Consider the following 13,108-nt stretch of genomic DNA (forward strand, 5'->3'; position numbering starts at 1 on the left):
CCTGCTTTACACCCTTTATCCGAGGATAAGAAACAAAGCTGTGGGTTTTGCCAATCAGGATATCGTGATGCTACCTACCTAGCCTGCTCTGTATAGGTGCCTTGTACCCCGACCTGAAAGGTAAAACTTGGTTTGGTTGTTGTTGAGAAATGAATGGGAGCTGGTATACACTTGCATGTTGTAGGGTAATAACATGTTCAAGATCGATCAACCTTACTTTTGTTGAAAGACCTGTCGACTGCCCTCGAAAGCCATTATTCACAATAGAAGCCCCTAAAATTTTGTCCACAACCTGACTTGCCATACGCAATGATTCCTGGAGGGGATAATAAGTTGGTTGTGATATTTGCAACGATGCCTGAAGATGATGCTCTACACCAGTGGCCATCGTCCGTCCTCTCAGCCAACAACTTCCTAGGCCAACCCCTCAAGCCCCCCCAGACCAATCACCCCCCTCAACCCACCACCAACCCACAACACTAATTGTGCAACCAACACCCACGATCTCTTATGATTTGTGATATTAGTATTAACTAAGTGTATATATACTTTGCAAAGTCATCACTGGTCGTCCACATACCCCCCCTTCCCATCTTTCCCAGTGTCCGTGTTTTTGCTTTCCCTTCCCTTCCTCCCAATGCAAATGCTTTCCCTTTTGTTCCAAGAAAGCACTCACTATAACTTGGTTCATCAATGACGACCGCAGACCCCAAACGCCACGAAACAACAACTCATCGCATCCAACAACAATAACAACAACAACAACAACAACAACACATAAGTCTAATTCCTCCTCTCCCAGTAAATGTTCGCTGGCTCCAATGGTCTCGAGAAGAGAGAGGCATAATCTGTGCCAATCACCTTGTCGCTGCCATCCACGTTTCTGAACTTGAAAGCGCGGACAATCTCAGCGGTGATGGTCTGAAGCTGCACATTGGCAAAGTGCTCGCCAATGCAACGATGTCTACCGGCGCCGAAGGGAAGGTAAGGAGACGCGGAGCCCTTGCTGACGAGACCATAGCCGTAATCGATCTTCTCTTCCTCTTCCTCGTTGATCTCATCCTCATTGCGAACCATGCTAGGGGCCAGAGGGTGATCCTTCTGCCAGCGCGCGGGCTCCCACTTGTCGGGCTCGGGGAAGTACTGAGAGTCGGTCGCGGAGACACCGGGGGCGGCGAGGAGGACGTGGTCGGTAGGGATGACATACTTGGTGCCGGGGACGGGCATGGGAGACTTGACGGCGCGCATGATGGAGTGGATAGGGGCGTGGAGGCGGAGAGTCTCCTTGACGATGGCCTGGTTGAGAGGGAGCTTGGCGAGATCCTCGTACTTGAGGGGGGGAAGATCCTTGCCAAGGTTGTCGATCTGTTCCTGGTAGAGAGCTTCCATAACATCAGGTCTGGAGGCGAGACGGCACATGATCCAGGAGCTAGTGGACGAAGAAGAGTGCTGGCCGGCCATCAACAAGGCAATCATCATGTGGGCGATTTCGTGATCGGGAACCTTGGTGCCGTTCTTGTAGGTGGAGTTCATGAGATGCTGCATCATATCCTTCTGGCCATCATCGCCGCGAGCGCGACGGCGCTTCATTGTGTCCATGTAGATCTTGGCGACAGTTCGCTGGGCGTGATCACGGCGGTTGTTCCAGGGGAGGGGAGCCCAGTGAAGCATAAAGTTAATGGGAGAAAAGCCCATATCCAAGTCATGGTAGAGGTCGGCAAGCTTCTCGTCGAACTGGTCGCGGATCTCCTTGCCCTGGAGCGCGTGAGAGGCGGTGAAGATGGTGATCTGAGCCATCTTGGGGCAGATGTTGACAACGCCAGATTGGCCCTTGAAGTCGGGGGTACGCTTGAGGTAGCTGGTAACCTCGTCGGAGATGATGGGGACATAGGAGCGGAAAGCTTCGGTGGTGAGGGCAATCTTCATGAACTGTTTTTCGGCGTGTCAGCTAACCAGAGTCTTGCAGCTAGCATCGTTCGATTGGACCAACCTTCTTCTGCTCCATCAGCTTCGCATTGGGGCAGTCGTAGACAACATCCTTGCCGAAAACAGGGGTGGTGAGAACGGTGTAGATCTCCTCAGCATTCACGTCGCGAATCTTGCCGTTGAGAATGAAGTTGTTGCCCTCGGGGCCGACGTAGACGGTGGTCTTCTTGCCGAGAAGGATGAAGGTGAAGCAGTCGCCGTGCTGTCGTCAGAAACGGTTAGTACCCAGACGCGCGCGCATATGATGGCGATAGGAGCTTGCTCACCTTCTTTCTGTTCTCGTGGAAGAACTTGGGGGGATCCATGCCGTAGGTGATGGTGCTTCCAATGATGGGGAACCAGTGGAACACCATCGGTGGCTCGTTGGGGCTCTTGAACAGCACCTGCTTGAGCACATTGAGGACGACAGCCACGACCACAAAGGTGGCCGTCGCGACACCGATTTGCGATGCCAGTCCCAGCGTCGAGAAGCCCTCGAGCAGAGGGCCCGCGACATCCTGGAGGAAACCCATTCTGTCGGGGAGGGAAGATTAAAAAGAAGTAGAGAAAAAGAACGTGTCCAAGGCTGCTGGGAAATGCAACAAGCGCGCGTGCGAGATGCCAACAATCAAAGCCCACGGGGAAAGAAAGAGAAGAAATCTCGCGACCTTTAAGTAGAAGGAGCGAAGAACTTTTCTAGAGTTCATGTCATCAAGAAAAAAGGGATGCGAATTGGCTTTTGGGTAGGTAATCTGCCCCTGCCACGGCAGCCCAGATTGGCCAATCAGGCGCTCCCCAAGAGCGGTTTCGTATTCGCATTCGCACGGTACCTGGGTACTTCGCATCCGTACGCTCCCACCGCACCGTTTACTCACATCATGCGATAGAAAGGCAACATCCGATCAAAGTTGCGCCAATGATTCCACGGCAATTACCGTTGACCACCACATATGCGCCGACCTCGTGAGAAGCTGGGCGCATTCTGGCTGTAAGCGAATGCCTTCGTTTTTCGTTTCACCGTTCCTTCTCCTGAAGGGCCGTCTTCTCTGCTCTCCATGTTACAGACCGCCTGTGGGATATGGTGGCTTGGCTTAACCAGTTGTCCCGTACTTCGTACCTGCAGGGCGTGCTGTCATCGGATGAACCCTACCCACCTCATGCTGTGGAGTGCGGTGTGTCAACGCCCGTGGGCTCCGCTGACAAGTGCTATCGCGGATGTGCGATGGTAGGGTGTTGGTGATATTGAACATGTCGCTCTCTCTTCGTCACTTGACCCAAGTTTACTCTCGGTGAGAGCTTCATACCGATACTGACCGTGCGCTTACACCCGGCATCTTCTCACCAAAGCGGCGAGTTGTGCCTCGTCAGTGGGTTTCCCAAGATCATGAGAACTTCAACTTGTCTGGGGTTCCGCTCCGTTGTTCGGATCACAAGTAGTGAAGACTGAGAACAAGGCGAGACACCCTCTCGAGAACAGGCGCATGAAGCGATATCGATTACAGTTTCCAAAGTAGCCTAGTGCCTAATGATACGTAGTAATAACACTGCTGCTTATTCATTTCATGTGATTTCCTATCCTTGGCTAAAATGACAACAGCAACAACAACAACAACAACACCAACGACATATCTATCGTCTTCTCCCTGTAAAACAACCAGCGAATGACTATTCCCGCTCCATGCAAAGTCTGAGCACACCCCCCAAAACGTAAACGAAAAAGCGAATGAATAGAAAGTATGTACAACTTGAAAAAGAGAAAAGAAAATCATGCTAATGATGATGATGATGACGATGGTAGATGCAACGAATGGCTCCCATGTGTGTGTGGTATATGGTATCATCTCCTCTTCCACTCCTCCCCCCCCCCTTTTCAATAAAAAGAATGTCCTCTTTTCTTTTCTCTTATGCCCCTTTACCCAAGCCTAAACGCCAAAGCAAAAACAGTGTCATAACAAGAAGAGAAAACTCCTGCAACCGACAACAACAAAAAACAACAACAACAACAACAACAACAACAACAAACACCTTCAATCAAGACCCAACCAACCCAAGCCCCCATCCACATTCACCCATCTCCCCCGCTTGACACTCCCCTCCCCCATCATCACCCCCAACAACCTACACCCCAAACTACTAACCGTGCAAACCACCACATCGCTCGCCTCGGCCAGCACCGCCAAATCCATCATGTAAGCCCTCCCAACCAAGCTCCTAAGCCGGAGCGACTCAGCCCCCACCCCCTTTTCCTCCTTCTTGTCATTATTCGCCGTCGGCACCCCCAAATTCCAAAACATGCCGGCATAAAACCCACCCTCCCACCCAAAAGCCTCATCTACAAACTTGTGCATCACGTTCCGATCCAGCTCCTCTTCCTTCCCCCCCTTGGGAAGCAGCTCATGCTTGGAAGCGAGCTTGATCCTATCCTGCGCTCTCACCACCCTCTTCCCGTTGAGGTTGTCCTTCACTTCCTCAGAGTCATACACAAGCGGGTCGTCAGACGCGAGGATCATGAACGAGTGTTCACGCGCAAGCCGGTTTTCTTCTGCCGTGTCGTGGAAGATGCTGCCGGACGAGTTGAACTTGGAGGCGATGATCTCCTGCGCAAAGTCGGTGTAGACGTTCACAGGAAGGTACGAGCGCCTGTATTGGGGTTCAAACGGGTGGCGGTCGCCGCGGCGGATGTGAAGGCCGATGGAAAGACCAGATTGTGTGCCCTTGGTTTTGGGCACGAGACGCTTGGCGAGGAGCTTGCGAGTGCGAGTATCGACGTGGCGGGCGTCTCCGGCGTTGAGGTGAAAGAGGGCTCTGAACCCGGAGCGAGCGAGCGCGAATTGCTTCTTGAGGAGGGAGGAATCGAGTGGTTCGAGGGGTGGGGAAGAACTGGAGAAGATTCCCTCTGCTGAAGGAGGGAGGAGGTTGGCAAAGACTTTGTGGGCGTTGGCAGCTGAGACGACCAGGTGACGTGCCTGAGGTGGGCAGGGGAGTCGTTCATGGTCAGGAGGTGGGGAGCAGTCTTGCGCGGGCGGCGCTTCAAAGATGTCGGAGTACTCTCCGTATGCCCATCTCGTGTCGTCGATGAAGAAACCACGGCCTTCTTTTTCGGCGAGACCATATGCGATCCAGAGCATCATGAGCGTTTTTCCCAGGCCAGCCTCGCCGGACTCGAGAACAAAAGTGAGGCTCTTCTTGCAGACAGGCTTCCCCGTGTTTGTTCCTCCCGCTCCCCTCTTTGGCAAATAACCAGCTTTCTCAGCTTCTTGAACATCAATGAAGTCGTGATCGGGTGCCTCCGGCCCGAAGCTGAGTGAGACCTGCGGCAACCCGGACCCCTGAGATCGCAATTCCACCGCCCTGGCCGCTACCTGCTCACACCTCCCACACATGTCTGCGTAACCCTTCTGGGACAGTGGAAACGGTGTCCCTGGCGGTATCGATACTGTCCATTTCGCCTTACCTCGATGGTCGGTGATGACGATAGGCGTAGCGAAATCTGGCGCCCCCTTCTGCGATACCATCTCAACTCCATCGCTTCGTTTTGGCGGTGTTACTATCGGCTTCTCGGGGACTGACAGTCGTGTGTTATCAGCCGGTATCGGTATTTCCGGTCCAAAGAGGTAGGTAAGAACCTCGAGCGAGATCCAAAAGACAGCAAGAATGCTCAAAATCCGGATCGTATATCGTATGAGTCGTATTGGGCGTACGCCTAGGATCAGTTTCCTCTGGGGGGGCTTTTTCGGTGGGGAGAGTGACGGAAGGCCTGGAGATGGTGGTGGTGAGAATACCAAGTGGTTGAAGCTGAAGCGAGAGGATGTGGATGATAGAGGGCCCTTTTCGGCGACATTGTACGAGGCTGCTCGTCGAAGGTTGATACGGGGCGGCAAGATGGCTTTGGCATGCGCCGTTCTACTGAGGTCAAGTGTTGGCGGCATGTTGAAGAACAGAAACAGAAACCAGGAAAGGAAAGTCTAGTGTTCGAAATCAAGAACTGGATAAGGCGACCGCAGGAAAAGTATACCGTTTGGAATACAATGAGCCGCCGCCCTGAAGCCCAGCGTTTGGAGCGGCGTTCTGTTCGTCTCTGTCGACACCGGCGTGCTGCTCTCCGTGTCCGGCAGAGGAGAGTTGAAGGATTTCTGGTGGGGGTACCCGACCGGTGAGAATCGTCGAAGTCATAAGGGAGTTGCGATCTTGATGTCGGGATCTTTGTCTTGTAGGGAGAGCTCAACTCCCAAGCCCTGATCCCGAAAAGACAAGTGACGTTTATGCCACCGGGATATCGTATCTTTCGTGGGCACGGATCAGGACCCCTTCAGAACACAGACGTACAAGAGGGAGCGAGGCGCTTGCGGTCTTGTTACAAGGCGACAACGACGACGTGGTGGACGGAATGGGCCGTTGGAGGCCGATATGGGGGCAGGACAGAGTGAAAGATGCAAGATGTTGATCGAATAGAATGGCGAGGGCGGCCAGCCGGATTTTCAGGTCCAGCAAAGAAGATCAGCGGCAGTGCCGGTGTCCCCCCCTTCTCGAGGTAGGGCGGAGGAGAAGAGGTCTTGCTTGAAGTGGACGGGCCGCTTGAACAGCCGAAGTGACCACCTGCCGAAAGATCGCCACCAGTACGAACTAGGTAGGTGTTGGAAGTATCATCTAGAGGATTGACAAACGGTGTTCGACAGAAAATGAGAATGGCCAAATATCCCTCTCCGAAATGAGGGTGTGGGTTCGGTTCAACGAGCACTGGAGGGGTACCAGGCCAGGTTGTGCTACCTTTACCTGGGTCTCAGTCTCACTTATGGAGTCTTCCTCTCAAGAGAATGCGCAAGTCAGACCGAGGCTGACAAAAGAGGCGCTGTTGGTATATCGGAAAAACGGTATGCGATGCGAACTGCGTCGAGTTTCTATTCGCAGCTCGGAGGGGGTGTGGCCGAGAGCAGAAGCTGGTACAACCACCGTTGGCTTCGAGAATAGAATAGCAAAGTTCAACCGGACACCCAGCGTCACAGTCGACAATTTAATTCATATACTGACGTACATGGTGAAGAATGGGAGAAGGGGAAAAAGATCGCCTCGAGGATGGACCCCGATGACTTGTTCTGTGTCGATCACTGCAACTGTTGTTCAGGGGGCCAACGGAGAATGCCAGGTGAGGTTATGGCCCACCATGAGATCACAGGCCAAAGAAGAACAGCAAACACAGCAGATCTTTCGCTTGGTTTTGGTCTCAAACCCATGCGCCCCAAGGAACCGATACCCCGGAAAGCTCAAAACCAAATCTTATCGATATCCAACGGGAGCTTGTTTGAAGCGGGAAGCGAGATCCATCTACAAGACACCAAACAGCATGAATGATGTGATTCTCTCTTCCTGGTTTCATCCCCAGGTTCTAGAAAGGTCTTGACCCGGAATCTGGAGTTCATCATGCCCCCCTGGCCTTTCGACGACCTCACCAGATGGCCGGCACGATAGGCAATTCAGCAGACAAAAAGTTCTAGGGATTTCCCCCTACCCCTCCGTTTGGGCTGGAAAAAAGGGCAAGTTTGTCGGCGGAGGCGGGGCAGGCGGCGATCACCATTTGTGGCAGTTGAGCCCCTGTCGCTTCTGAAACGCACTAGCTTCGGGGAAATCATCCAATCAGATGCCTGGCTCCCGCCCTTCCCGGCACACCGGTGCCTTCCCGCTTGGCATGGAGAACCACCACCAACGGCAGGTGGGGAAGTTTGTGTGACCTCCAGCAACGAGAAGGTAAGCGGACTCTGACCTTGAAGGCATCTCCAGAGGCATATCAGTGCTAGGGCTCGGTCTCTGAGGTAGATACTCTGAATTGAACCAATATATTGAGCCTCTACATCATGATACTCATATAACCATATTCAGCCTCGTGTTGGATCACTGTGAAGAATTGGATATGCAGCCCCTCTCTCGGTTTTTGTTTTGTTTATACCACATTCTTATCAGGTCTCAAACATAATACAAAAAATGAAAACTACCTCTCATTCATGCTATCACATCTATATACGCCTCGCCCATTCACACATAGGCCTCCAAAATCAACACATACTCGCCCCCAGGCTTCAACAAAAACTCTCTCAAGTCATCATCATGCCCCGCCTCGAAACCCACGCACGCGTGGAAAAAAAACACATCAAATGTTTAGAATAATCTCTTTTGGCATTTCAAAAAATCGCTTTCCATTCTTTCTTTCTCCCATCCCACCTCATCTCCTCCCACCTCTCCTAACCCCCCCCCCCCCTTTTTGCGCGTACGTCGTCTCATGATGCCATAGCCTCAATGATGAAAAAAATGATGAACAAATGCTCTCCCCTGCTCCTCGACAACAAACAACCAGGCAGGCCAAAATTGGATACAAAAAAAGCCCCATCACCAACCAACCCTTCCCTCCTCCAATCTCCAACAAGAAAGTTTGCCAAACTAGTTGGATCCCCCATACAAAACTCTCCCCTTTCCACCACCCCCTTCACTCCTAGCTAATGTACAAAATTAACAACAAGACGCTGGCTTGCTAATGACGATGAGAAAAGTAAACTTGATCCCCTCCCCCCCAATTTCCCGATCTCCACCATAACAGAGAAACGGTGGGCTATTTTGAAAAGACCAAAAAGCAAAAATACCAATAACAACAAGTCGGGTATAAGACAGAAAATGAAAAAAAAGTACCCCGTATTCCCTACCCCCACCTTCTTCCATGTGAAACCCAACCAAGGAAAACGAAAAAAACACTTATACATGTTCCGTCATGTTATACAGGCCACGGCCCCCTTCCTACACCTCCATCGCAACTGCTTTGCTCGGCTCCTGGCTTAACGAGGTCCTCTGCTTGGACAACAACTGTAACTGAATCGGTGGCTGGGATCCAGATGGCCCCGCGCCCAGTGGTGGAGGAGGTTGTGGCATCGATGGTGGAAGCGATGGGCTCTGCGTGAGAATCTGCGGCGAAGGTAATGGCATCGTCGGCGGTGGCGAAGGGACCAACTCCTTAAGCAACGACCCCCTCTCCCTCGGCTCCCTCTCTGGACCAACCACCCTGAGGCTCCCCCGATTTCCCCTGACAACCTGCCCGCTCTCCACCCTTTCGTGAAGCATCTCATCGAGCATCTTGCTCATCTCATCGACATTCTTCGTCTGCTTCCGAAGCTGCGAGACTTGTCTAACTAGCGAGTTGGGGGCAGGCGGGCTGCCGAGCGGTGCTGGCCCTGGGTTGCTGTCGAGAATTTGCGAGTTGCGGGCCTCTGACCGGGACTCGACTCGTTCCGCATTGTCTCTTGACCTGGCCGCGCTCCGCAGCGCAGTCAACATCCGGTCCTTGTCGTCGAGGCGGGCACGGAGCTCCGCGATTTCGGCATCCTTCTCCTTGAGAAGAGCGGACACACTATGGTCCTCGCCAACCATGATGCCCTTTCCTGCTGTTGCAATGCCGACCGACGCCCGAGAGGAGCTCGCGCGGCGGGCTTGCAGCAATCTTTTCTCTAGCGTTTGGATGTAGCGGTTCTTGTCGACAAGATCCGCTTGGAGGGCTCGGTTCTGAGCGGCAAGTGATGCCGTCCCGTCGCCGTACTCCCCCATGCTGTCATCGTCTTCTGTCAGTGGTACCGCTTCTGGTGCACCGCCAGACGACCGATGACTACTCGACTTCCGTCCAATTGTTGAAGCACTAGATGTCATGGACGCTGTCCTCTCCAGGCTGAGCTTGCCTCCATTAGAGATAGTCATCGACGACCGGATGGAACCTTGCGAGTATCGGGGATGAATGCCCAACGAGCTGAAGGACCCGCTCGCATTGACCCCTATCGATTTTGAACTGAGTATGAGGCGGTTGAGGTGGTCTATCCTCTCCTTCAGCGCGGTTCTAGCAAGCTGCATTTCGAGCATCTGCTCTTCATGCCGCAACTCGGCTTCCTTCTCACGAGCCCTTTCCTCCTCGGCGTCCCTCTCCTTCTCAATCTCGGCCTCCTTCTTGCTGTTGGACTTTGCTTGGGCTTCGAGCTCCTTTCGAAGCTCGGCAATCTCCATTCTGTACCGCTCCAAAAGTACCTTTGCGCCTCCGTCGCCACCAGCGCCCAAAGACTCCTCGGCACGCTTGGCGTGGCTGACAATGCTGTTTTTGGCACGAGAGGCAAACTTTAATGTGTTGAGGGTTTCGTTGTTGTGCGTGTTTGCTGATGTTGCGCTTGCAGGAGCGCCGATTTGAATTGTGCAGAGAATGCTAACCAACGAGTTACCGGACAGCGCGCCCTGGAGTAATCTGGTCAGTTTGCTGTCGCGGTACGGCAAGTGTTTCCCATCCTTGTCGGCGGATTTGCCATCGGCCTTTTGCTCGGAGAGCTTGGCGATGACCGTTCCGAGAGTGAGTAAGCTTTTGTTGATGTGGGACCCTTCTTGACGCCTCTCCTTGGACTCGGCCGCCTTCTCAGAACCAGCCAAGTCGATCAAACTTAATGTCGACACCCGGACGCCACCGGGCGGAAGCGCTTGGCGTTTGCTATCCCCCGCAGCACTTCCGGGGACCCTCTCTCTGCTTTCCACCACAATCTGCACCACGGCGTGACTCCGGGAACTCCTGGCGTTGAATTGGGTGCTTGCTGTCCTACGAGCCTGGTCGCCACGGGCAATCACACGCAGAAGCTGCGTCGGACTCTGCACAATTTCCTCCTTGAGAGGGCTCGCATAAACCCCCCTCTTGCTGTCCTCACGTAGCTTGATCTCTTCCAGCTGCTGGTTAGCGCCGGGGCCGTTGTTGGTGGACATGCTCAGCAGGTCGTGGATTTTCTCGTTGTAGATTTCCAGGTAGCTGACGCGGAGCAAGAACTCTCGAGACGGGGTTTCGCGAATGTAGGAGAAGATGTCGGTAATAGCGAGAGGTATTACACCCGGGGATGACGCAGTTCCCTGCATCGAGAAGGTTTTTCCAGTGCCCGTCATGCCGTAGGCGAATACTGTCCCGTGGTAGCCCTCCATTACTCTTCGTACCAAACGTTTCGCGCAGTGGTCGTAGACTTTGGCGTTGTCGTCGTGTGTCGTAAAGACGTTATCTGAGAAACGGTCAGACGGCTACGAGACTCAACTGTCTACTTTGTAGAATTAATTCTTACCATAGATATAATCTCCCCCTTCCTTGCCGCGGTACGAGATCAACGATTTTCTTCCCTCCACCATCCACTCCCCATCTGGCGTCTGGTCATTGCCGGCAGCATCTGGCCGGACTCTGACACTGACCACGACGTTTCCCCTGCCATCAAACTTGGAGGCAGGTTTTCCGGGGGAAGCATCTGACCTGGATGCGGCATCGGTGGCATCTTCGTACTGGGTGGCAGAAGTAGAATACGAGTCCTGCGCAGAGGAACTGCGGCTCTGGGGCGGTGAAGACACACTAATCAGTCCGTCCGAATTCCTCGTCCCTCCTGTTCGCGAGACTGATTTCTGGTCGCCTGCTCCCGCAAGAAAACTCGAGGATCCATTAGAAAACTGATAGGTTGGTGTCGTAGGCGTCTTGACCTTGCGCGAAAGGCCGGCGGATAGTGGGCTCGGTGGGAGGCTGGATATTCGACCATCTCCGCGAGGGGGGTGCGGGAAAGCGCTGATGCTGACTGTTTTCCTAAGTGTCTTGCCCGTCGCATTGTATCCCGAGGCGGTTCTAGGTGTAGGTAAGGCTCCGGAAGGGGCTGGAGTGGCAGGCGGAAGGAGATTCGAGGACGGTGTTCGAAGGGCTTTTGGTGATGCTGGTGTAGACCTGGTCGGTGGAACTGCTAGTCCACCCATGCTTTTTCGTGTTTTTCCAACGGGAAGCGCTGGTAGGGCAATTTGAGGAGGTGCGTTCGAAGGTCGCGATGGCCTCGGGAGGGTTGTCATGTTGTTGATGTGACTGGCAGTGGCCGCGAAGTGGGAGGACTGTGCAACAAAGGTTTCAGGGGCTTCCGCCTCTGTTTACAGCAAAAGTTCGAGCTCGGGTCGATCGAGGTCCATGGGCGTAGGGTGTTGCTTTCACCGGAGAAAGAGTACCGACCGCCGATTCACCCTCCACTGTCAAAACGCGGGCCGAAACGGGGTGGTATCGAAGAGCCTGTCCGCCACAGTCAATTGTCAATGCCAGCTCAAAAGAGGCCGCTCATGGCTAGCAAGTTTAGAATTGAATTGCACCGTACCAATTGGCGAGCGAGTGTGCAGAGGAATGCTGATAGGTTGGTCGGTCGGACGTATCGCGGCGAAACCAAAAGGGCTTAGGAAAAAGAAACAAGTTCGTGGGATATGCGGTGGTTGCCGTCACGATATCGGACTGCACTGCACTCGGGTGCTGGCGTTCGGGAGCCCGTTGAAAAGAGCAGAGGCACGGGTACCGGCGGTAGCGTGTGGGATTCGCGGAGAGATTTGAGAGCCCTGGACCAGAAGCAAAAAAAATGAGTGGACGACAAGGCGCTATGCGGGCGACTGGGTTTATGCGCGCGACGCCCCGTCTCCGTACAATAGCGCAAATGGACCGAAGAGAGAGCGGCGGCGCCGGTGGGCTTTGTGCTTTGGGCAGCCAAGGACAGAAACGAACGTCGAGAGTCGCTGCTTGGACTCGGGGGTCGGGGGTTGGGTATAGATAGGTCGGTAGTGTAGGTGCGGTGCGGTGCGGTGCGGTGCGGTAGGCGGGCGTGTGCTCCAATTAGTACTGCGGTAGGGCCTTATATCGATGGCCTGGCCTCTCGTGTCGTTCCTGGCGTGAAAGGTGCAACCATGTAGTAGGACGCACAAAAAAAAACGAGTGGCCAAAACAGTTCGTCTCAACTTGTTGAGTATGAGTATAGTAGGTACCTAACAATCGCAGGGCGCCCACTCAGCTGCGATTAGGTTGACTACGCGTAAGGTAAGGTAATGTCGACATGGGCTATCGATCACTCCACGAGAAAAAGACAGAACAGACAAAAGAGAATGAACGAGGGAATGGAGACTGGAGATGGAGAGAGCCGTGACAACCTGGAAAGCTGGAGATGGATGGGCAAGTGGGAGTCCCGTTGCTTTTCTTCGGCTCCCCGTTGCCCCTTCCACTTCTTTTTTACCCTTGCGCCTTGCCCGAAATGCCTGTCGATGGCACTTTGGATGCTCTCTCTTCTGTCGTCTCTCTGCTGGCCGTTGCCGTCCTCGCGAG

The 13,108-nt window shown here is 53.6% G+C and overlaps 3 protein-coding genes across 3 annotated transcripts; all 3 read right to left on the reverse strand.

Moving 5' to 3' along the window:
- Positions 1–783: 783 nt before the first annotated feature.
- Positions 784–2,498, reverse strand: PODANS_1_4470 (uncharacterized protein; the record flags this gene model as incomplete). Its single annotated transcript, XM_001912614.1, has 3 exons — positions 784–1,929; positions 1,991–2,188; positions 2,253–2,498. 3 exons carry the CDS (start codon positions 2,496–2,498, stop codon positions 784–786), a joined length of 1,590 nt encoding a protein of 529 aa, XP_001912649.1.
- A 1,494-nt stretch (positions 2,499–3,992) lies between these two features.
- On the reverse strand, positions 3,993–5,894 carry PODANS_1_4480 (uncharacterized protein; the record flags this gene model as incomplete). Its single annotated transcript, XM_001912615.1, has 1 exon — positions 3,993–5,894. One exon carries the CDS (start codon positions 5,892–5,894, stop codon positions 3,993–3,995), a length of 1,902 nt encoding a protein of 633 aa, XP_001912650.1.
- A 2,851-nt stretch (positions 5,895–8,745) lies between these two features.
- PODANS_1_4490 (uncharacterized protein) lies at positions 8,746–11,829 on the reverse strand (the record flags this gene model as incomplete). The annotated part of the gene is made up of 2 exons (XM_001912616.1): positions 8,746–11,012; positions 11,073–11,829. The coding sequence occupies 2 exons, from the start codon at positions 11,827–11,829 to the stop codon at positions 8,746–8,748; spliced, it is 3,024 nt and encodes a 1,007-aa protein (XP_001912651.1).
- Positions 11,830–13,108: the final 1,279 nt, after the last annotated feature.

The sequence above is a fragment of the Podospora anserina genome, chromosome 1 (assembly GCF_000226545.1).
Source record: "Podospora anserina S mat+ genomic DNA chromosome 1, supercontig 1".
NCBI lineage: Eukaryota > Fungi > Ascomycota > Sordariomycetes > Sordariales > Podosporaceae > Podospora > Podospora anserina.